This window comes from Papio anubis, chromosome 1, assembly GCF_008728515.1.
Source record: "Papio anubis isolate 15944 chromosome 1, Panubis1.0, whole genome shotgun sequence".
In the NCBI taxonomy this organism is placed as follows: Eukaryota; Metazoa; Chordata; class Mammalia; order Primates; family Cercopithecidae; genus Papio; species Papio anubis.
In genome coordinates this window covers 16,871,803-16,893,966 of record NC_044976.1, presented here as the reverse complement: position 1 = coordinate 16,893,966, position 22,164 = coordinate 16,871,803, and the positions used below count along the sequence as shown (strand labels likewise).

General features: G+C 53.6%; 1 protein-coding gene across 6 annotated transcripts in view; it reads right to left on the bottom strand.

The window, feature by feature from the left end:
• Positions 1-22,164, bottom strand: part of PAX7 (paired box 7) — a 74,523-nt gene that overhangs the window by 51,073 nt on the left and 1,286 nt on the right. For 2 of the 6 annotated variants that reach the window (XM_031664861.1, XM_031664869.1), the window contains exons 2-4: positions 19,849-20,084; positions 19,114-19,243; positions 18,015-18,149 (exon numbers count right to left, since the gene is read on the bottom strand). In XM_031664861.1, coding sequence (XP_031520721.1) covers positions 18,015-18,149; positions 19,114-19,243; positions 19,849-20,084 — 501 coding nt within the window. Of the gene's footprint in view, positions 1-18,014; positions 18,150-19,113; positions 19,244-19,848; positions 21,645-22,164 lie in introns of those variants that run through there. The other 4 variants (XM_031664877.1, XM_031664876.1, XM_031664878.1 and 1 more) reach the window with 4 other exon arrangements.

The following is a 22,164-nucleotide window of genomic DNA, read 5'->3' as shown; positions in this document are numbered from 1 at the left end:
CAGTGTTGGAGCTGGGATTCCAGCCCCCGCCCTCACACTCTCCCACCTGTGATTATTTATCGCATATTTCCCCCGGGAGGGGACATCCCCCCTTCTTTAACTTTCCCCTAATCACTGGTCTAAGGCGGTGGACTTGCACTTAATGAAGTGTTCTTTCTAGGGAGAATTTCTTTACAGACTGTTTATCCTTCCAGCGGGGAGTGTGGAGCTGGCGGGTGTGGGGAGGGCTCACTCCACTCGAGCCAGAACCAGCAGGCAGACTCTGTGAACTGCCTCTCTGGACTGGGCTGCTGTGCTCCTGGGGCAATTTCTTCACTTCCTAGGTCTTGCCATTGTTCAGGACTGCAGCCAACTGTGGGCAGCGTTCATCTTTCGTGTATTTGCAATCCCGAGAAAGAAAGGTCCTCCTGTGACAGGGCTGGGCTGGGGGCCCATGGAATGGGCAGGAGCTGAGACACCAGAATGAGAAAGGGGACATGCATGTGACCGCACACACGTCTGCCAGGCCCCGTGACCGACGCTGGCGTCGCTGCATGCTGGCATTTAAACCTTTTGTTGTCACTTAAACCTTTCCTGGGGAGCAGGGAAAAGAGGCTGGACTCTGAAGGCAGCCCTGGTTTCCCTTCCAGGCCTAGCCACTTCTCAGCTAGATGACCTCTCTAAGTCTTGGTTTCCTATCTGTAAAATGGGGGCAGATAACATTCAGAGCGATGAACAAACCCCCTAACCTGCGCCTGGACATGGTGGAATTGACAAAGTCACATGGTTCAGGTATCACTTGTTCTGCAGAAACGCACCCAGACACATCCTTCCATCCATGTCATCAGCAGCTACACACCCATATCCATACAATCACAGACCCCTGAACACATTCTCACTCAGACGGTACACTCCATATCACAGAGACACAGCCATCAGCACACCAACAACCGAAAGCAACACCTCCCCCAAGTCTAACCACAAACCAACTCCACTTCCTTCTTAACTCCCCAAATTTGATCCACACTAACCATGTGTACACAGCACCGTTGCAACAACAACAATGACAATAACAACAACAACAATATACACACACAAGTGACAATTCTTAAGTCCTTAACCAGGACTGCAATGTTTATCTTGCAACTAATTTCCAAGGCTGACTGTGATTCCTCAATTCATAAACCCAAGCGCAAAACAAAATGCGGGCCAGGAAGTCCATTCATTTCGAAAAAAAAAAACAAAAAACAAACAGCAAATCCTGATTCGATGAATATTCCCTGAAGGATGAAACCCTTTCCCTGAAGGAGACAGGGAAGGCCATTCCCCAGGGACAAAGGACCCTGTGAGTTAGCTGAGGGTATTCCAAAGTCAATGCCTGCAAAAGCGCAGGTGTTGCAGCAGGAAGAGTTTGTTGTACTGGCTTCAATTACTGGCTCTACACTTGTTGGCTGTGTGACTCCAAGCAACTGAGTAAACCTCTCTGAGCTGTGCTTTCATCTATAAAATTGGGAAAATAGATACCCACGGGGCATGGCTGGGGAGTTAAGGGAGGTGTATAGAGCACCTGGCACAGTTCCTGGCACATAGCAAGAGGTGGGCAGGTGGAGAGCACAGGCGTCCAGCAAGATGGCCCTGCCCATGTGGACCCAAAGAGCTGAGGCATCTCTCTGTGTGCCTCAATTTCTGTATCTACAAATGGGTTTCTTAATTAATAATCTCTCCTTCAAGGTATTCTTGGGAGGATCTGATGAATTCATTAATGCAAAGCACCTAACGCATGCAGTCAGCTCTCAACTGGCCATTGTCCTAAGTAGTAGATATTTTCAATAAATGGCTACCTCTTTCCCGCCATCCAGGTTTCAGGTCAAGTATTACCTCTTCTGGTGGCAGGCCTCCCTGATAGCCTGAGTATTAATAAACATCACTCCACCGTCAGTCCCTTTCTATCACAATTCTGCTTTATATTCTTCAAGCCTTTATCTACCTTCTGAAAACCTTTCCTTATTGGTGAACCTGCTCCTTGCCTATCTACCCCCAGTGAGCTCTGTGCAGCCGGGACCTTGCGCTATTGCCGGCTGTGCTCCTAGGAATAGCGCCTGGCACATAGTGGGTTCTCAATACGTTTTGCTGTAGGAATAAAACAGTAGTTCTAACTCTACCTTCCTGGGGCAATGGGGGCGAGGGGTGGGAGGAGAAGAGGGCTGGTTGAGGTTAAGGGTGGAGGCAGCCAGTGGCCCTCCCTTTCCCTCCCACCTTCTACCAGCTATGCACACCCCCCTACCCCACTTTGGAATGTGATTCCCAGGCTGTGGGCCCAGCCAGCCCAGCCTTTCCGCTGCTGCCCAGGATTCTCTTGCTGCCTCCTGCCAGGGGGCCAGTGAGCCTTGATGGGTTTACCTGGGTGTTAATCCCCCAACAATTCCCCCTGGCCTGACCTGAGAGCCAACTTCCATTCTTGTCCCGGGTCTAATTAAGTGCCTGAAATGCCACTTCCCCTTTCAAACCAGGCTGTTTTTCTCCGAGGCAGGCAGGTAAAGCCCAGCCTGCCTCTTTGAAGCAGTGGAGGCCGGAAGCCTCAGCAGGTGCATGAGGAGGCGGTGGGCGGGGGTGGGGGGGAGGTGGGGAGGTAGAGAGAGAGCGGGGCAGTGGGGAGGCACTGTGAGGCCTGGAGGGAGGGTTCGGGAGAGGGAGGGATCTTTGAAAGAACAAACACCTGCAAATCTTCCAACTCAGGATGCTTAACCTTTGGGGGACCCTGAGCTCTGGAACACTTGGAATCTCTCTCCAGACACATACCCACCACTGATAAATTAATTCTGAGGATTCACAGTCACCCCTTGAAGCCTCTATTGCCCCCAAGTTAAGCTGATGTGACACCACTTTCCTCCAAATATATATCTGCATCTAAACAGATAGATGGATAGGTAGATCTAGATAGAAAGATAGATCTATATATCACTGTATAAATCTAGACAGTTATATCCCAACTCAACAAAGCTGTTGCTAGGGATAGAGAAGGATCCTTAATTTTTATTTTATATACTTTTTTACAATGTGAAATTTTACAAGTACCTATTACTTTTGCAATACATCTTTCAAAAACCTATAAAAATATATGCATATACATTTTAGAACCACCGATGAAACAATGTGCTCTTGACTTAGGAAATTCTCAGTGTATAGATCTTTAGGGATCATCTATTTCACACAAATCACTTTCAGGTCTTTTATCTCATTTTAAGCATGTACTTCCTATGCATCACATAGCCTTTCTGTGTTTTAATGCATTTGCTCCCATTGCCTGGATGAGAAAACTAAGGTTGAGAGAGGGGAAGCCACAGCTCAGGGCACATGGTGGGGGCAGCAATGGGGAGGAACCTGGGTCTTGCTGATTCCAAGTCCAGGGGGTCTTCCATGCAGGGAAGTTGCCTGTGGATACAAGGGCTCAGAGCCCAGAGCTGAGATGACAGTGAGTGTCTGGGAGACCATCTATGACACAAGCAGGAGTTGGGGACAGTAGGACAGAGCAGAGGTCTTGCCCTGCCAGCCCCATTGTTCTCAGCATGGTATCCTGGCAGAGGGGATCCTCTGGGGGCAGGTGACCATAACAAAACGTGAGGGACCCAGCAACTTTGGAAGAATGTTCCCTTCATGGTGCCTGGTTTAATAGTTTGGGGACTGGGTCTGTCTTCTGACTCCTCTCTGTTTGCTGTGCAACAGGTAACAAATCCCTTCCCCTCTCTGGGTCTCAGTTTCCCCATCTGTAAAAAAAGGAGTTGCATGAGACCAGTGGCTCTTGCTGGGGAGGCCGTCAGAATGACTAGGACAGATTGCTCCAAAGCCACTGTGCTTGGATGTCCCAAATCAAGAAAGTACCCAGGTGTGCATGCCTTGCAAAAGTACCTGCATGACTCTGGGGCACAGCCCTCTGCCCTCTGCCCTCCTGCTCCTTCCATCCCCCGCAGGCTGCACTGAATCCTCCTTCCAGCACCATCCTAGGATGGCATTGCAACCCAGCTGCTCCAGCAGGCCCCAAAATGAAGCACAGAGTGTATAAGTGCTTTCTGATCACACAGCAAGCCGGGCAGGGACTGAAGAGGCAGATGTCAGTGTCTCTTGATCAGCTCTGCCCTTCTTCCAAAGAGACCTCCCAGCCAGGAGAGAAAGTTCTCTAATCAGAGAACTTTCTATCCTTCTCTAATCAGAGGAGGATAATCATTTGTCACCAGATAAGCCTTATCTCTGAAGACCAATAACCGCAGCCCGAGGGCTCTGATTCCAGGAGTATACAGAGCTTCTTCCCCTCACCTTCCTCCAGAGCAGCCTTGGATGGGAAGTGGTCCTTGCTCTTCCCAGGACAAAGCCCTGGCTCCCTGGAGTTTCCTCTATCCATAGGCAGCCAGGCTGTTTTCTCACTGCTCCCCCTCCACTGAACACATGCCCAGAGTATTACAGCTCAAAGGCTGGCCTGAGGCTGAGAATCCTGTCTCCATGGAACACAGTTTGAAAACCACTAGGCAGATCCTGCCTTGCCCATTGTTCAGACAAAAGGACCAGGGGTCAGAGACACGAAGCGAAGCGACTCTTCCAGAATGACACAGCAGTTAGTGCTCAGGCTAGGGCCTCTGCATGGGGCCATTTACATGAGGATCTGAATTCCAACCCTAACCACAATCTGTGATTCTTTTCCCTCTCAGCTTCATTTTCCCTTGCTGTTGAAAAGGACTGTTCCCAGCATGGTAGACAGACCAACCCTTCAGCAGGCCAAGTTTGTGGCATCTAGCAGGGCTCAAGATCCCAGTAGGTGCTTATGGGTGCTGGGAGTGTGGGTGGTAGCGGGGTGGGGTGGGAGTGGCAATGGCTTGAACCACAGTCTCCCTTAGACCTGAGAATCTGGGGTTTATGAAGAACAGGGGAAGGGGCTGGGGGCTGCAAATGTCCAGATGGGGTAAGAAGAGGAGCTTCTTGCTGCCCTTCAGGCTTCTTAGGGCAAAGGTGTCAGAGTCCTGCAGAGCCTGTTAGAAGGGAACCCTCCTCCCCTTACTTCCTTGGGCTAATCAACCCTCTGTGCCTCAGTCTCCCCCTCTGTGAATTAGAACTTTAAGGCATGTGTCACATTAAACACAAAGGGTGATGAACTGTGGGATGGGGAAAGGCCACATTTCCTGTGGTTGTCCTTATTCCATGCCTTCCTAATTCCTGGGAGCAAAGCTTCTGCCAGTTTGTTTTGCTCCTGTATCTGCGCGTAACTGCCAGCAGACCAGAGTGGCCTTTTCCTCCTTTGGCCTCCCTCACATCCCTCCCTCTGGACCTCAGCTTTTCCATCTGTAAAATGCCCAGATGACCTCTAAGGCCTGTTTGAGTCTGACTCCACCCTTTGTAATCTCAGCCCGCAGAGGAATCCCAAGTTCCCTTGAACTAACCTAGCAGCCAGTAACGGGCTCAGTACCCCTGGGCATCAGTCAGGGGAGTCTGGGAATGGGCTGCTTCCCTCCTCTTCCATCTCCAGCTGGGGCAGCCCTCTCCTAACCATGTCTCCTTGCATCCTCTGTTCTCCAGCCCCTCTGTACCTCTCTGCTCCTTTCCCACAGCTTTGACCTCCTAGCTGGTATCTCCACACCTTCTGGTACATTCTCGGCTCGGTGAGTCCATCACTCCTCTACTGAAATATCCTCCATGGCTCCCCGCTGCCCTTGGAATAAGTCTTAACTCCTTAATTTACCCCAGTGGGGGGGTATCCTCCTCAGCACATCCCACACTATCTAGGGCTTGATAAATAGTAGTGGAATGGTTGGGCATGGTGGCTCATCACCATAATCCCAGCACTTTGGGAGGCCAAGGTGGGAGGATCACTTGAGTTCAAGAGTTCCAGACCAGCCTGGGCAACATGGCAAAATCCTGTTTCTACAAAAAGATACAAAAACTAGCCAGGCGTAGTAGTGCGTACCTGTAGTCCCAGCTACTCGGGAGGCAGAAGTGGGAGAATCGCTTGAGCCTGGGAGGTTGAGGCTACACTGAGCAGTGATCATACCACTGCATTCCAGCCTGGGTGACAGAGCAAGACCCAGTCTCAAAAAAAAAAAAAAAAAAAAAAAGACAAAAATAAAGTAGTAGAGTGAATGGATGAAGAGTGACGTTGCCTTCAAAGAACTTCCAAATCATTAGAGTGAGGACCTGTTTCTGGGAGATGGCTGGGGGTGGGGAAAACAGCTCTGGTTGAGGAGGGGAGGTGACTGGGGGCCAGTCAGGTAGAAGCCTGTGTTACATACCCTTACTTGCCTCCTTTATACCTGGAGGATGTTTTCACCATCTCCTCAAACCAGAGCACTCACCCCCACCTCCCTACCCTGTCAGTCAAGGCTGCCTAGCCTCTGCCTGTGGGGACAGAAGCCATCAGGGGAGGGAAGTCCCTCCACACACAGAGCAGTGTCTACTGGGCTCCGGGAACTGGCTCTGTGTTTCTACCTTCTTCTCTTGACCTTCTGCTGAATGAGGAGCTGCCCACAGAGCAGGCCTATTTCTCCTGTATAGAACTGTAGATCAGGAGGGATACTATTTACTTGCACTTGGCTGAGCATCTGCCCCCACCCCACCCATGCCCACATTTGGTGATCACTTATGGATTCACAGCCCGTTTCTTCCAAGGCCCCTATTATTTCTCAAGTCATAGGTGAGTGATTGAAAGAAGCCTTGGAGGAAACGAGGAGGTAGAAGAGGATGGGGGAGTGATATTTCTCCAGCCTCCCAGTTTACGCTGTACTTCATGTAATTATAGCACTTACACTTCCTAGCCTACTTTGAGGTTGTGTTCATGGACCCATTTTGCAGAAGAGGACATCAAGGCTCTCAGAATGCTTCACTCAAAGTTACCCAGATCTTTCAGAATCCAGGGTACTTGTCTTTCTCCTTCAATCCCCTGCCTCCTTCCCCTCTCCCTGCACCCCCAATTCAGGCATCTCCTCTACAGCATCCTCCATAGCTGTGATCACAGATTCGCAGGCCGCCACAGTGGGGGTGACTTTTGGAGACCTCTGTACCCAGCTCCCTGGGGTCACAGAGGAGGGAGAGAGAGCCTGAGCCGCAGAGCCGCGTGCCCAAGCCATGTAGCACTTAGCGACAGACCGTCCAACGGCTGCAACTTTCTCCTTTCCTCCACCACCCCATCCCAAGTAAGCAACCCAGCCCAGGCGGCAGGGGCGGCGGGGCCCAGGTCCTTTGCCCCCCTCCCCTCCGCTGACCCGCGCGGGCAGCCGACCCAGCCAAGCTCAGCAGACGAGGCCCCGCACCAGGGCCCGGCTCCCCTCGCCCGGAGCTCGGTTTTGTTGTGGGTTTTGTGCGTCCTGTTTTGTTCCGTCACCCGCCCCTTCCCCCGCGGGCCGCCCCTCCCCCTCCAGCCCTCCCCCCACCCTACCTCCGGGATCCCCCGCCCAAGGCCCCAGGCCTCCCCCGCCCCCCACCCCCGGGCTTCCAGCGTGCCCGCTCTTGACTTCATCCACTAAGTCAATAGCCCGGGCGCGGGCGGGCCGCTCCCCCCGCGCCGCGCCGCCCCGCGCCGCCCCCCGGTTTTCTTCTCGGGATAATGGGGGCTCTTTGTGGCCTAATCAGCCTCCTGAGGGGCCGGGAGGCCCGGAGCGCTTCCCCCGCGGCCGTCGGTGGAAATGAAAGCAGGATTAGGCCGGGGCCTCGGCCCACACCATAGTAAAGCGCCACCAGGCATTCGCCCCTTCAAAGCCCCTTTCGGGGGTTTGGTTACTTTATTTCTAAAGTTGTTTGTATTTCTAAAGTGGCCATTGAGGCGCGAGCGGGGACTGCGCCGAGAGGGCGGCGGGGAGGGGGCGGCCCGGGGAGGAGGACAAACTCCTGGCGCCTCCCACCCTTTCCCCGCCTGCACCCGCTGACCAGTTTCCAAACCGCTTTCCCGGCCCTAATTTCCTGCTGCCTGGGGAGACCAGGAGCGGCTCTTAGCCTCACTAATCAGAGAGGGAAACTGAGGCTCAGGCACCGCCGAAACGGAAAAGACCTGGTCTTTGGGAAGGAGGGTCGACGCAAAGGGGGCCATTTACAGCAGTTATCTCTTGTAACAGGCAGCTCTGGGCGAACCTCTCCGTGTCCCCTGTATGGGCCACCAAGCCACCAGAGAAAAAGTCCCAACCAGAACCAAATTTGAAGAGAGAGGGAGGTTCAGCCCCATTTATTAAAGGAAATTCCAAGGCCTCTTTTCTTAGGGTTCACTTCGAGGACCTCTAACAAATCCCAGAGATGTTGGGATTCTTCAGTCTTTCAGAATCTCCCCCCATCGAAAAGGCGGGAGGGGTGGGCACTTTGAATTTTGGCATTTGCAGGCAGCGGGAAGCAGGAGAATGGAGGATGGGGTATATCCCCCCAAATTGGACTTTCTTTTTCTACAGTATTTTTAGACCCTCGGAAGGGTGAATTCAAACTCAAGAAGTCCAGAGGGGAAGGAGAGCTGCAGGGCGAGGGAACTCGAGAAGGCTGGAAAGCACCTTGCCAGGTGGCTTAGAGACCAGCTTCCTGAGTTAGGTCTGTGGTTACAAGAAAGTGCGGGAGAGGGAGGTGCTTCTGCAGGTTTCCACTGAGAACAAGAGGTTCCAGAAGCTTCCTTAGGACTCCTCCTGACTCCTTCCAGCTCCCAAGTCTGCAGCCCAGGTAAAGCCAGAGCAGACTTTAAGACAAGTTTTCAAGAAACCAGGAGGCTTGATCTGGACCCACAATCTCCCTGCAAATGTATACAGAACACACAGCACAAACACACACACACACACCTCACAAAGCTTCTGAATGTTGCTCTCTTTCCCCCTTCTCCAGTCACCTAAAGACCTCGATCTGAATTGGAGCCTGGAGCCGAAGCTGTCCCTCTCCACCTGTCGCCCTGCTGAGGCTTAGGACTGTAGAAAACCCATCGCCAGCCGCCCACTCGCCCACTTGGGTGAGGTTCTGGAGGGTCTGGGTCCCATGGAAAGGACCCAGAAAAGTTGAGGGTGGAGTTTTCCGAGCTACTTATCGCGTCCGCCGCCCCACCCCTTTTTCTGTCCGGCCCGGGGGCCTCTTTGATCTTCGGTCTTTTCGTGGTGTCAGACAAAGAGTGCAGTGAAGGCAAGAGGCTCCTTAGTCCAGCCGCTCCTCCCTCCGCCTCTCCCTCGAACCCTTGGCGAAGCAAGTCCCAGTTCCCCCACTCGGGCCACTCCAGAGGTCAGCTTGGGGGCTGCCTGCCAAATTCAGCCCCAGCCCCACAAACACACTCTGCTGTCGTGCGTGCGCGCACACACACAAACCATGCACAAACACCCAGACACAAGACAGCCTTGCAAAGAGGGAAGCCCACAAAGATATCCAGGTAAACACACAACAAACACATCCATGATACACATCTGTTTATTCGTGGGCTTATTTTCTGTCTCCACCGCCTGGCTCAGAACTCCATGAGGGCAGGGACCTTCTTGAGGTCACTTAACACAATACCTGGCACCTAGTAGGTGCTCAACAAAATTTTTGCAGAATGAATGAAGACATTCACACACATACACTCCAGAGGAAAATTTCTCTTTTGGGTGGTATAGGTGAAAGGGGAGCATAGCACACGTGCTTATACCAGCATATAAACGCTTCCCAAAGGACCCTCCCAGTAACCAAGTGGGGTGGGGGAGAAGCTCTCTTCTCTGTTTTGGAGAGGGGAGGAAGTAGCAAGGATCAGGCCAAGGGCAGAATCTCAGTGCCCCTCCTCCCCATCGCCTCATTTTGAGCTTCCTGATCCTGGAATCAGAAGCTCCCTGGAGAATACGGGAGTCATCAGGAAGCACGCAGATGTGAGGTTCTGAATGGGGTGTGGCCTCTAGAAGCCCCAAAGACCCCTTTATACCAGATGAAAAATTATGCCTGTATGAAAGTATGTAAGTATGTAAATGGCAAGGTTTTCAAATTATTTTTTGGTTTTAGCCTATTCTTAAAGGGATCCAGGATCCCCTAAAAGGATAACATTTGTCTTAGCTAATTCTCTTTTTTCATGGAAGGAAACTGAGGCCCAAAGTGTTTGAATGGGTTGTCTAGGGTGATATTGCTAGTGAGTTGTGGGCGGGATGGACACTAGAACCTCGACCACGATGCGCTTTGCCCCTCTCAGATTGCTCCAGCCTCGCACACCTGGGTTCGGATGGAGAGCAAAGCGGTCGGAGGAGGGGATGGAACACAACCTCGGGGGGGTGCTGGTGGGTGCGACCTGGACCCGGAGTTGCACTGAGCCTTCAGCTCGCCCTGGGTTCCCTCCCCCTTACTCGCCCTCCAGTCCGCAGCGTTCACATCCTGGAAGCGGGGAAAGTGACCAGAGCGCCATCCCTTCCCAAAGCCGACAACTTAGAAGGGGCGGCGGCTAAATTGGAAGGCGGCGAGCTTCACTCTCCGGGCAGTGAAGCCCGGGCCGTCCTGTTAATTTAGCGACGCTCTGAATGGAGTTCCTGGCCTCCCCCTCACTCCACGTCCCAACACCGCCAGGCACGCGGGCTGGCCCCTGCCCAGCGCCCCGGGTTGGAGCACGGAACCCGGGCCCCCGCCTCGGGGTCGGCCTGCCTCCCGCCCCGCCAGCCCAGCTCGCTCGCCTCTAATTAAGCGGCAGGATCTCAGCGAGCCGCCGGGACGTGCTGTAATATGATGAACTGCCTTTGTACCGATGTCACCGAAAGCGCTTCTGATAAGGGGAAGCCGCGAAGGATCAAAAGGGCGGCCGCGGCTCGCCCGCCTCCCGCCTTCCCCTCGCCGCTGCCCGGCTTTGCGCGCTCGCCCTCTCCGCCAATGCTCTCCCGCGGGCTCTGTCTCTAGGTCCCGCTGGCTGTCCTGATCCGCCCGTCCCAGGACCAGCCTCTCGGTGACTCTGCATCTCTTTGTCTTTCTTCCTGCTGCTCGGCGCCTCCCTCGGCCCCTCCGCATTTTTCAGCGTCCTCAAACTGTACGCAAGATTCTCTTCTGCTGCGCTCAGCCTTTCTCACTCTGAATTTTCTAGCTCTCTCCTCCTCTGTGGTTCTCTGTCTCTGCTGCCTCTCCCCACCCTTCCCTTGGTCTCCACCGGAGCTCAGGCCCAGCGCACCTCCAGGACTAGGGCGACCAAGCCATGGAAAGGTCCATTCGCTGACCCTCAGACTAGGGAAATCGGCCAGTTCCCTGGCAGCCGACACGCAGAGCCCCGCGGCGGCCCCAGTGCTCCTCAAAATCCACCCTCGCTCAGCTCGGCTGCCAAACCGGGGCCTGGCACGCGTGCTCAAGGCGCCCTGTAATGCCCTCGGGGCCTCTTCGGAGCTGGACTTGGGGCGCACACAACTTCCCCTCACCCCTCCCGAGGCTGCAGGGACCCGCAGACGCTTTTCCTCTCCCAGGGGTTGAAGTTCCAAGTGCAGCCGACCCCCTCTCTTCGCATCCCCTTACCCACACCCCTTCCTTTGGCCCCCGCCTCCCCTTTGCCCTCGACCCCGTCTCTTCCTCCTCCAGGCCCCTCCCCTTCGCATGCTGGTACTTCCCCCTGCGCTCTTCTGGACTCCTTCCCTGCCTCACCTCTCCCCCACCCCACTTCGTTTGAAGTTTTGGAGAGATCTATCTACTAATGGCGAAGTTTCCCCCTTAGGTCACCGTTCTGCCTTGATTCGATTTGGGAAGGCGAGTTCCCTCCCTCCCTCCCCCTGTCCGACCCCAGCCGGGGCCAATCGCTCCAGAGCAGGTCAGAAAGCGCTGACCCCATTTCCACCTTTTCCTCTTTCAGCCAGAGTTGGGGGAAGGGGAAAAGAGGGAAGGCCCCGGACAGCAAAAACTGAGGGGGGTATCCCAGTCTTCCAAGCGCCTCTTACCCTCATCCTGAGTTTCCTAATTACCCCTTTAGTCTGCAATGGAAGGGAGAGAAGAGACACTTTTTCTGGAATTTCTGGAATGTGCCCCCCCTCCTTAGTAATAGCCTTCAAGGCCCCACAGCCTCTGGAGAAGCTTTCTTTGGGGGTCTCTCCTCTGTGCAGAAACCCTTCCCTCGACCAGGCATTGTCTTTTCAGGGCTGTGAGTTCTGTCTGGTCTTAGACTCTGAGCTTCCAAGGGTACGGCCAGGACTTGGTACATTGCATGTTTATATCCTTAGGAGCTCTTGCCCAACAGTACAGAATGAAGCCTCATCAACTTTGTTGATGATGATAGAATGATGGCAAATAGAAACTCCAAAGAGGTAACCTGGTAGGAAATCTCATTTGCTCAGCCCTCTTTTCCTGTATAAAAATATGTTTTTATATAATATTATTTATACATAATGTAATGTGTGACAACTATCATTTTCAGAAAGACGTTCTTAAAAAAAAAAAAAAAAAGCCCAAATAATCACCTTACTGCTTTAAGGCTACTGTTATATGTGCTTTTAAATCCTTCCATGTAAATTCCACTGAAAATTTGGAAAGCTGTGAAAGGGGAGGGGGCCGCGGGAGTTGGGGGGGAGGTTAATCCGGGTTTAACGCTGCGATGCAGTCTTAGGACCAGGGTTAGCCTGATTGCGTTATCTCTTCCCAACATTTGAGACGCCCATATTTTACCCAGCCAAATAGCTCCGAGAGCAGCGCAGATGGCTGCCGTGGTCGCGCCTCAGGAAAATGTGTTATTAATATCTAAATAACTTCCCAATACTGTCTGGTAAATCTCCCCTCCACCATTCCAAATGATGAATTCGTTTGAAGTCTTCCCCCAGCCTCATCTTTTCAATGTCTCTCTCTTCTCTCTTCTTCTTAGCCAGGCTTATTTCAAACTGGTAAATATCTAATTCCTTTAACCGCTGCGCCGTGCACACTAGCCTTTTAGGTACAAACGCCTTGAAACAGCCGATGTGTGGCGGTGCGTGCCCCGAGGGAAACACAAAACCCGCACGCCCTCGTAGCGGGGGGCCCCACCCGGTTTAGACGTGCCTGCGTTCCAAGACCGGCTGAGCGCGGGAACCTCACTCAATCCGGGAACCGAGCCTCTTTTCTTGCGCGCCCTAGGGAGCCCCTCTTGGCTCCCCACGGAGTCCCAAAGGCACCCCCAACACTCAGCTCTTCCGCAGCTCCCAGTCCCCTCCCTTCCACCCCTTCCCAGACCTCCGACGGCTTCCCTCGCTCTCTGGGACGGATAATTGCCCTCCGTTCGCCTGTTCTCCCTTGTTTAAAGTTTGTTTTCTAAATGTCTTCTATTAGATTATGCTCGTTCATTCCCCCTCCAACCTTATCTCCTTCTGTCTCTTCTCTCCTTGCCCGTCACACTCGATTTAGGCACGAGTTTATCTAGCAAACAGTTTGCAGACTTTGTTTATTTACCGCGGGTTCTGGGGCTGCGAGCGCGCGAGCGCCAGTGTTTGCCTTTGTAATAGTTATCTCCTCATTGTTGTTCCTCGTTCGTCTCTGCTCCCGCCTCCCCCTCTCTCTTCTTCGGTTGGGGGGATGGAGGAAAGAAAAGGGGAGCCTTGTCAGCCCAGTGTGGGCTCGGCCCCTCGCCGGGAGCCCCCTCCGCCGGGACGTTCCCAGCTCCGCACTCCCCTCTCAGCTCGCCCCATCCCCCCCAGCCCCCGGCCCGGCGCGCCCCTCCCGCGCCCCCTCCCTCTCTCCCTCTGGTCGCACTGGATATCCACCGCCGAGCGCTGCCTAAAGCCGGGAATTGCCTGACACCCTCCCATCTTCCTCCGAGCCCCCATTATGCGAAGCTGATCCCACTCTGAACAGCTTCAAATCCCGCCTGGACTCTGTTTGATTAGATTGCCAACCCGGGGTAATCCTTTGATTTGGTGGAGTGTCAATTACCTTTCTCTAAACACACATTTACAGAGGAGGGAACTTGTTGGTTTAAATCAATGCAGATTGTTTCGTGATAAATGGACTATCCTTGTCCCCTCCCTCGCCCCCTCTTCCAAGGCTCCTGTCCCTTTCCGCCCCCGCCCCTTCCTGATTCTCGAAGATCCCGTAAACAATGTCCCTTCCAGGTGTGAAGCCGAAAAAATGGTGTGGGCTGAGGGGAGCCGTGCCCCCCTTCCCCTATTCACTGGCTCCCCCGGAGCCTAATTAAATTTGGCAGGTCCTTGTACACACAATCAAAACAGCTTCCTCCAGTGTAGCAAACGACCGAAAACCGCATTAGCAGCTATCGCTGCTGCCAAATTAAATTGTTTCCCACCTCCTTTTACAAGTGTCTAAAACCCACACTCCGGGCTCTCCCCTCCTTTCCGATCCTTCCCCATCATTTCCCACTCCACACCTGTAAGTTTGCTGCCTTAAAAATAAATAAAGGAAAAATGCAAAGAGAAACAAATCTGCCTCACACGCCCTCCTCACCAACCCTCCCCCCATCTCAGATGGTCTTTCACACCCAGGAAGTCCACAAATTCTCTAGGTGGACTTGGACACCCCCAGGATTCCCCCCCCACCCTCAGAAAAATGCTGCCTCCACTACTACTGCTTCTTTTTTCTCACATTGTAACTCTTCCCTATATTTCATATTAATTGTAACCTCATTGGCCTTTCCATCCTGGAGAACAAAGTGGAGCCCCTGGTCCCATGCAGTCAGTTTTGGCTTCAACTGGTGCACTGTCAGATGCATGCGGTTTTGGTGTTCTTGTTGTTTGTCACTGCGGTTATTGTTGTTTATATTATTGCTTATTTCTTCACACTCACTACCTCAGCTCCCACTGAGGAATGGTTTGACCCATTGCAAACCCCTATCAAATTCCCCACAAGAATCTCTGAGCTCAGATTCTGTGAAAAATCTTTTCCTTTCTCTTCTCTCCTCAAATCCCCTCCCTGTTGGGTCCCTGGCCTGTCTATCCCCTGATCCTCAGAGAAAGGGGTGAAGAGGAGGGAGTCTAAGTGCCTGGGGGCAAGGAACTGTCCACTTCCCTCTCCAGGTGAGCCGAGTTTGGCTGGGGCAAGCACCTATCGGCAGCGGTCTGAGAATACTCACAACCAACAATCCTAATAACTTAGTCTTAACAAGGATAAGAGAAAAAAAAAATACGAACAGCCTCATGAATATCAGCCCAAGGGGAGCAGGAGTGAGCTGTTCAGAGATGAAAGTGCACAGAAATAAAAGCTCAATTTAATCTGCTTTAAAACCCTTCAACTTAACGTTTGTGCTTCAAACTCTGAGAGTGAGAACTGATTGCGGATAAATAGTTTCTTACCATGCCTGGAAGCTATTACACCCCTCTCCAACACAGTTTCCTATTCAGCAGTCCCAGTTTTCATTACCAGCTCTAATAAGTCTTAACATTATTAAATGCCAAGCGGACGATAGGAAAAAACGGACTCAGGGAGGGATCTCTCTTTAGTGCTTAAAGAGGAGAGCTCTTAAACCCCTTCTTTGGCGGCTCCCTGCCATGAGAGGGGCAACTCCCCCAGAGAAAGCATTTTTCAAGAGCAAGAAGCCAAAACAAAGTTGTGTGTGTGCACAACACCCCCTGCTCTGGCCATGGGGCATCTCAGCCTCTCCCTACCTGAATGACTCGGATGGAGATTGGAAGGTCTTTTCACCTTTAACTTGGCCACGAAACTGATGTCTGGGGCCTGGGAGAGAGATGAGGGGTTCACAGGGGCGCCTGCTGACCGGCCCAGGAACTCAACTAGGAAACGGACACAATTTGTTCACAGATGGATAGATGGCTGTCTCTCATCTGCACCATCATATTGCCCATTCACACCCATCTACACGCTCCCTGCACACCTATGCTGAATTCCACTTGCACAGATATATGACCTACAGCATTCAGATCCAAAGGCCCGTGGGTAAACAGTCACACCAAGAGATGCTTGCGCTTACACAGCCATTCAGTGCACAATCACCGCACCCAGCACACCCACCGTCACGCAAAAGCTGCGGGACTTTCTGGACACCAGGCTCACTGCATCAGATCAGTTCATTTCTTCAGCTGCTCTAGACTCAGCACCTGTGTCCTCAGCCTCCCGCGTCTGGCACAGGTTCCTCTTTAAACCCTTGGAGACGTGGTGCTTCCTGCTGCAGGGAAAACCTCTGTCCAGCGAAGTGGCTTGTTAGCTGGTGTGGTGAGCCCAGGCCAGCACGGAAAGCCCCCGCATTTCCTGACATCAGAGGAATCCTCCAGACCGCACGATCTTTCCATCCTCTTCCTTTCCTTCCCTTCCCTTCTTTCTCAGAGGAAATTTACCTATTTGTGCTTCCTCACAGATTGAACTGGGTATACTCCCTGCGTGCAAACACATTTGAAGTCTCTCTAAGGAAAACCAAACCTCCTCTGCTTCTCCCTGGGATAACTCTCAGAAGAGTTGTCTGTTGTGCAGGAAAGATTATTTGCCCAGAAAAGATTATTTAAGTTCTATGCCTCCCCTCCACAGCCTACAAAAAGTCCATCTAGTCTCCTTCCAGTGGGAACTGAAATAAGGACTGGGTCCTCTGGCAGGTGTCCCAGGGCTCTGGGCTGACTGGCCTAACCAAGGACCGCTTGACAGTGCAGGGCTGCCTCCCGCCGCAGACCCGAGGCCCCTCGGCAGGCCGGGCACAGCGGGGTGCCCGGCACAGCTCACTCCCTTTCTTCCCTCGTTTTTTGTCCCACGGAACTGCGGCATCACTAGGGGCCCTGTGTGTCAATAGCCCGCCCCTTCCCTTCGCCCTAGGCCGCTCTCGCACAGGGCTGCCCGGCCCCCTATCCTTCCTCTTCGAACCACGCCTGTGGGGGCTGGGCGTAGATGGGAGTTGTCTAAGCAAGCCCGCTTTGTCTGTGAAGTTCATCTTCAAGGTTGGGAGGGTCTTCTGAGACCTGGAGAGAGACCTGGGCTAGGAGTGCTTGGGTGGTGAGGAGAGGGGTGCTAGGAGAAACCTCTGGAGGGAAACTGGAACAACACAGGCTCTTTGCAAGCTCTCAGGTTCCAGGGCACTGGCCACTTTTTCCAAAGCAATCAGTCTGCGGTTTCCCATGGCCACCGTCTTTCCGATTCCCTCAGCCTGCCGCCTCCCCGAGTGTGTGTTTGGGGCCTTTTCTTTTAACTGTCAGTCTTTGTGACTCTGGGTCTTCCATTTCTGCTTCTGTTCCATCTCCCTGTCACCCCTTAACGCGCAGTTACCAAGTCTCAAAGAGACTTAGGGGAACTATGAGGGCAATTAGGAAGGGGAGAGGGTAATGAGGAAGAACTTTCCCTTCTTTCTCTCGAAACTTCCTCCCGTCAAGAGACAAAAGCACAATCCCCTTTCCCGGGCTTGCGGGCGCTTGAAAACTAAACGCCTTCCTTAGCTGGTCCTGAGAAAAAGCATGGCGCAGGGCTCAGACTCCAGCCTGCCCGCGGAAGCCATGCTAAGAATGGGGAGAGGGTGTGTGGAGCCTGAGTATCTCCCCCACTGCGATCCTCCGACCCTGGGCATCTGGGAACTTGGCCTCCACTCCCAGCCCCGCCGGCGCACGCCACAGAGGAAGGCACCCTCTGTCCCCCAGTCCGCCCTGGCAACGCCGGGCTGAGTCAGACGGGGCCCCAGCTAATTTTTATTGATTGCAGCGGTCAGTCAACTGTCAGGCGGGGTTTCAAGGGACCGTTTAGAGAGCGTGTGCGGGTCTGGTTAACAAATTCATTTAGGGAGCCGCGGGCCGGCTCCTCCTTCCTCGCTCCCCCCGCTCCCGCCCCCCGCCCCTCGCCCCCTGGCCCAAGTTTCCTATAAAGAATTGATCGACGCCGAGAGTAGCAGCCAAAACGCCAGCGCGGGAGGACGCACTCTCCGCAGTACTCGGGTAGACCAGGCGCACGGCCCCTCAACCGGACTCTCCCGGGACTCACAGGCGGTCCGCGCCCGGCCTCCATAGCGCAAAGAAGGCGCGGGCTTCGCATCTAGCCTGCATCCGAGGTGCGCACTGAGGGGGCGCTGTCGGCAAAGCCTGAGCAGCTCCCGGCTGCCCCGCAGCCTGAGAGTTTCCCCGCTGGATTTCTGGTCGCCTGCTCCGGCGGCGGGAGCGAACCACGCCCGCACACCCGACCGTGGGAAAACCCGGGCTGGGGCCTCGCAGTCCCTGGAAGTTCCCTACCTTTGTCGCCCAGGATGCCGTCGATGCTGTGTTTGGCCTTCTTTTCGCCGTCGTCCTCCTTCTTGTCCGCTTCATCCTCCTCCTCTTTCTTCCCGAACTTGATTCTGAGCACGCGGCTAATCGAACTCACTAAACCTCAGAAATTCAAAGGCAAAAGAGCAAGTATAAGTTGTTGGAGCAGAGGATCACGCGGTGACCTGGGCCCCTGGAAGAAAGTCAGGAAGCCCCCTGCTTCCTTACAGATATCCATTCATCCCTCTTCCACACACAGGCATTTAGGCATTGACACGTACTCCATAACAAGCACCCACTTGGAGAAGCCTGACTCACACCCCTGGCACTCACAGGGTAGTTAGACTGTGCATTCCTATGCAGATGCTGCAAGCATTTGTGCCTTACACTAACATCTGCCTAGGTGCACTTCACCCACACCCCTGAGAGGTCCCAGGGCTTCCCTGGAGTCTCTCCAGCTCCTGCTGTCACTCCCACACTCAGGTGTGCATCCTGGCCTTGCATGCCTGAATGCACATGTACAAACACACACACACACACACACACACACACACACACCCCAGATCACTTTCTCTCTCACAGGCAGTATGATTTGGGACCTCCACATTTAGGACTCAAATGGCTGGTGTGGGCGACAGAGCAGAAATGATAGCTCCGAGATGGTGGTCCAGGGAAGCCCATGGGCATCAACCCTTCTAGGACAGATCCATCTATTGAAGCAGTTTTCTCTGAGAAAGCCTCCAGGGGGACTCTCTTATCATCCAACTTTCTAGGTTAACTCTTTGCCCTTTCCTTCCTTCCTTCCTTCTTTCCTTCCTTGCTTCCTTCCTCCCTTTCTCTCTTCTTTCTCTCTCCTCTTTCTTAACTTTTTTTTCTTTCCCTATTCCTTCTTTCCATCTTATTCCATTCTGTTATGATTTACTCCTATGCCTTAACTCTCTGCCTTTCTGTACTCCTTTCCTCCCAACTTCTCAGTAAGTTCCCAGTCAACCATCATCTCCCCTTCCCTCTCTCCCACCTCCAGCCCTCCACATTGGAGCCCCGGCCACTCTCTGGGCCAGCTCTGCCGGCTCAGCTGCCTTCTCACCTGAGGGCACAGTGCTTCGGTCACAGTGCCCATCCTTCAGCAGCCTGTCCCGGATCTCCCAGCTGAACATGCCCGGGTTTTCCCTCTTGTACTCCTCAATCTTTTTCTCCACATCCGGAGTCGCCACCTGCTTCAGAAGTGGAGGTGGGAGAGTAGGAGTGGAAAGATGGGATGGGGGGAGGGAAATACTTTTAATATCACCTCTTAAGAGCCCTAGACCAGGCTGGTGGTTCTGGTTACCATGTGTCCCCTCATCCCCTAAGAGATTGGCTTTATCCTTTCAAGAAACTGGTTCCTGGCTCCCAGGAAGGCAGCTGGGGGTCTGCTGGCGTGTGTGTGTGTGTGTGTGTGGGGGGGGGGGGCGTGAGACAGGGATAGGCAATAAAAAACTCTACTTAGGACCCCCAGGGTCCCCGTCATTATCTCAGGAAAGACTGAGAGAAGATGTCTTCTGGTCTTGGAAGGTGACAGGGGTTGAGGCAAATGTGGGGACAGTCCAGGAATGGCTCATTGGCCTCAAGGTCTTGGACAACCTAGACCTTACTTAGCCCCATCTCTGAGAAATTCAAATAATAGGAAAACAATGGGAGGATACCTGGGAGTAGGAGACACTCTCCAGCTCTACTTTCCTACAGCCTGGTGCCACTGGATGACACGAGGTAGTAAGAGGGGCCACAACCAGGACCCCCGGACCATGGGAAGCCAGCTGCCAGCCTCTGTGGCAAAGACACTCACTCTGGGCTTGCTGCCTCCGATGGCCCCAGGCCGGATGGACCCGGTCTCTTGGTAGCGGCAGAGAATCTTGGAGACGCAGCCGTGGGAGACACGCAGCTGTCGGGAGATGACACAGGGCCGGATGCCATGGTGGGCCATCTCCACTATCTTGTGGCGGATGTGGTTAGGCAGGGGTCGTCCGTTGATGAAGACCCCTCCCAGCTGATTGACCCGGCCTTGGCCAAGCGGAGTGGACACTGGAGAAGGGAGGGGAGATGCAGAATAAGAGAGGCGCAGGGTGAGGACGGAGAGCAAACACTGAGTTCATTCCCTGACTCCAGTTTTGTTTGTTTGAGCCCCAAGACCTCAGACAGCGATCCCGGTGGTCCTCACATTGGGGCTTTGGTAGGGAGGTAGTTTGAGAAACAACTGTCATAAATCTAGGAAATCTCCTGCAGAGATGGATAGAGGAGTCACGGCTGCAAGAATCTCTCCAGATGCTGTGACCCCCAACTCCTGCCACACTACCAGGGATGAGGACACACCTGGGGGATTCGAATGCTGCTCAGAAGGGGAGGGAGAGAGACGGAGGTGAGACAGCAGAGCCACCAGGCTGGTAAAGCCTTAGAGATCTTGGGACCAATGACTCTCTGTCCCTCAGGCTGAAGCTTGGGCTGCAGGCCTGCCTGCGTCTTGGAGAGGCCAATAACGGGTGTGATGTGGCTCATCTGGTCAGTTCTACACTCCTGGTAGTCATGAATGATCCAGTTTGTTGGGGGCTAGAAAGGGCTGACTGATTACTACATTTACAGCTCTGGCTAGAGCAGTGGAACTGTCCCAGGGAACAGCTGAGGCACAGCCGAGGGACTGGTGACATATGCTGTTGGCTGCTGCCTCCAAGAGCACCTGGTTGTCCCTTGGGTGACTCCCCTTGCTTCTAACCACCCTCGAAGTCCTAATTTCGTTTTGGGACAATTTTAGGACACCACTGCCCCAAAGCCCCGAAATTAAATAGTTCACTTGGCCTCACAAATCCATGAACGGTGCCTGTAGGCTCTGCGAGGCTGGTAGGCAGATGGGACATAGTCCCCGGGTGGGGGTGACTTTGGGAACCGGGAAGACAGGCATCCCTGGTGTGTACTGGGGAGGGGAGAACGCCCTGGTCGCCTTAATGCGAAGTCTACACAATTTCCTCACAGAAGGTTGGGGGGACACCCAGCGCACTAATCCGGCCTCGATCCCCCCAATTTGGGGACTCAGCGGCTGCGGAGATCTGGAAGATTAGAACGATTTCACAGCCGCGGGAGTGGAGGGAGCTGACTGTAATTGAAAGGGAGGAGGTGAGAAGAGGCTCCGCTGCTGGGCCGTTCCTACCGCCCCCTCCCTTGCTCTCCCGGTCCCCCCACCTCTTTTTGTAAAAGTCGGTGTCTGAAGCCACCCTCGGATTTAATCAGAAATCGTGCGTCGCAAAGTCAGAGTCACTCGGTCTCCGTGGCGGGATATGCCATTAGCGCTCAAGAGCTCTCGAGCGCCCAACTTTATATTCAAGAGCCTCTTTAGCGACCGGCACTCGGCTCTCCTCAGTATTCTGCGTCATGTTGGGCAAATATTGTTCTAATCCGCCGCGCATCCTCAGCCGCCTGTTTTACTTGCATTCGCTACAGGAGAGTGCCGCTGCAAATCCCCGGGTTTGCGCGCTCTCCCGCCTGCGTGGCTGCCGGCGCGCACTTGATCACGGAGCCGCTCTCTTCGCCTCTGTCTAATTCAGGGACCCGGCGCCGTCTCGCTGCCCAAGGGAGCTCCTACCGGATCGCAGGCTGCCAACCCGCCCACCCCCTCCCTGCCTTCTCTCCCCTTCCTCACGCGCCAGGGACTCATACGATTACAAGAAGAGTAATTAAAAAAAAAAAAAAAAAAAGAGTCGCACGTATTTCTAACGACTTCTCTGTGACACCCTAGGCTACCTACCCTCAGAAGCCAAATGATCCCTCAGTGACAGGTTGAGGCCTTCCGTTAGTTTAAAAAGAAAACAAAAACACAGGAGCGGGTCTCTCGGCTGTGCGCTCCCAGCCTTTTCTCCAGCCGGGACCGGTTCGCGGCCGCCCGTCCTCTCGGCTCTCCCTGGGCGGGCGCTGGATGTTGAGGAAGGACTCTTTACAAAATCAGCTCTTTCCCCTGGTGTGGACATTGCCGTGCCCCTCTCGCCGTTGAGAGGTTCTCTAAACCTCGCCGTTTAGAGGTTCTCTCCCGGGAGATTTCCAGAGTGCGGAAGCCCAAGTAAAAAGTTTTAGGGGGAAAATCGTTACTAATTATTATTTCCAATTAGTTTGTTTCCAG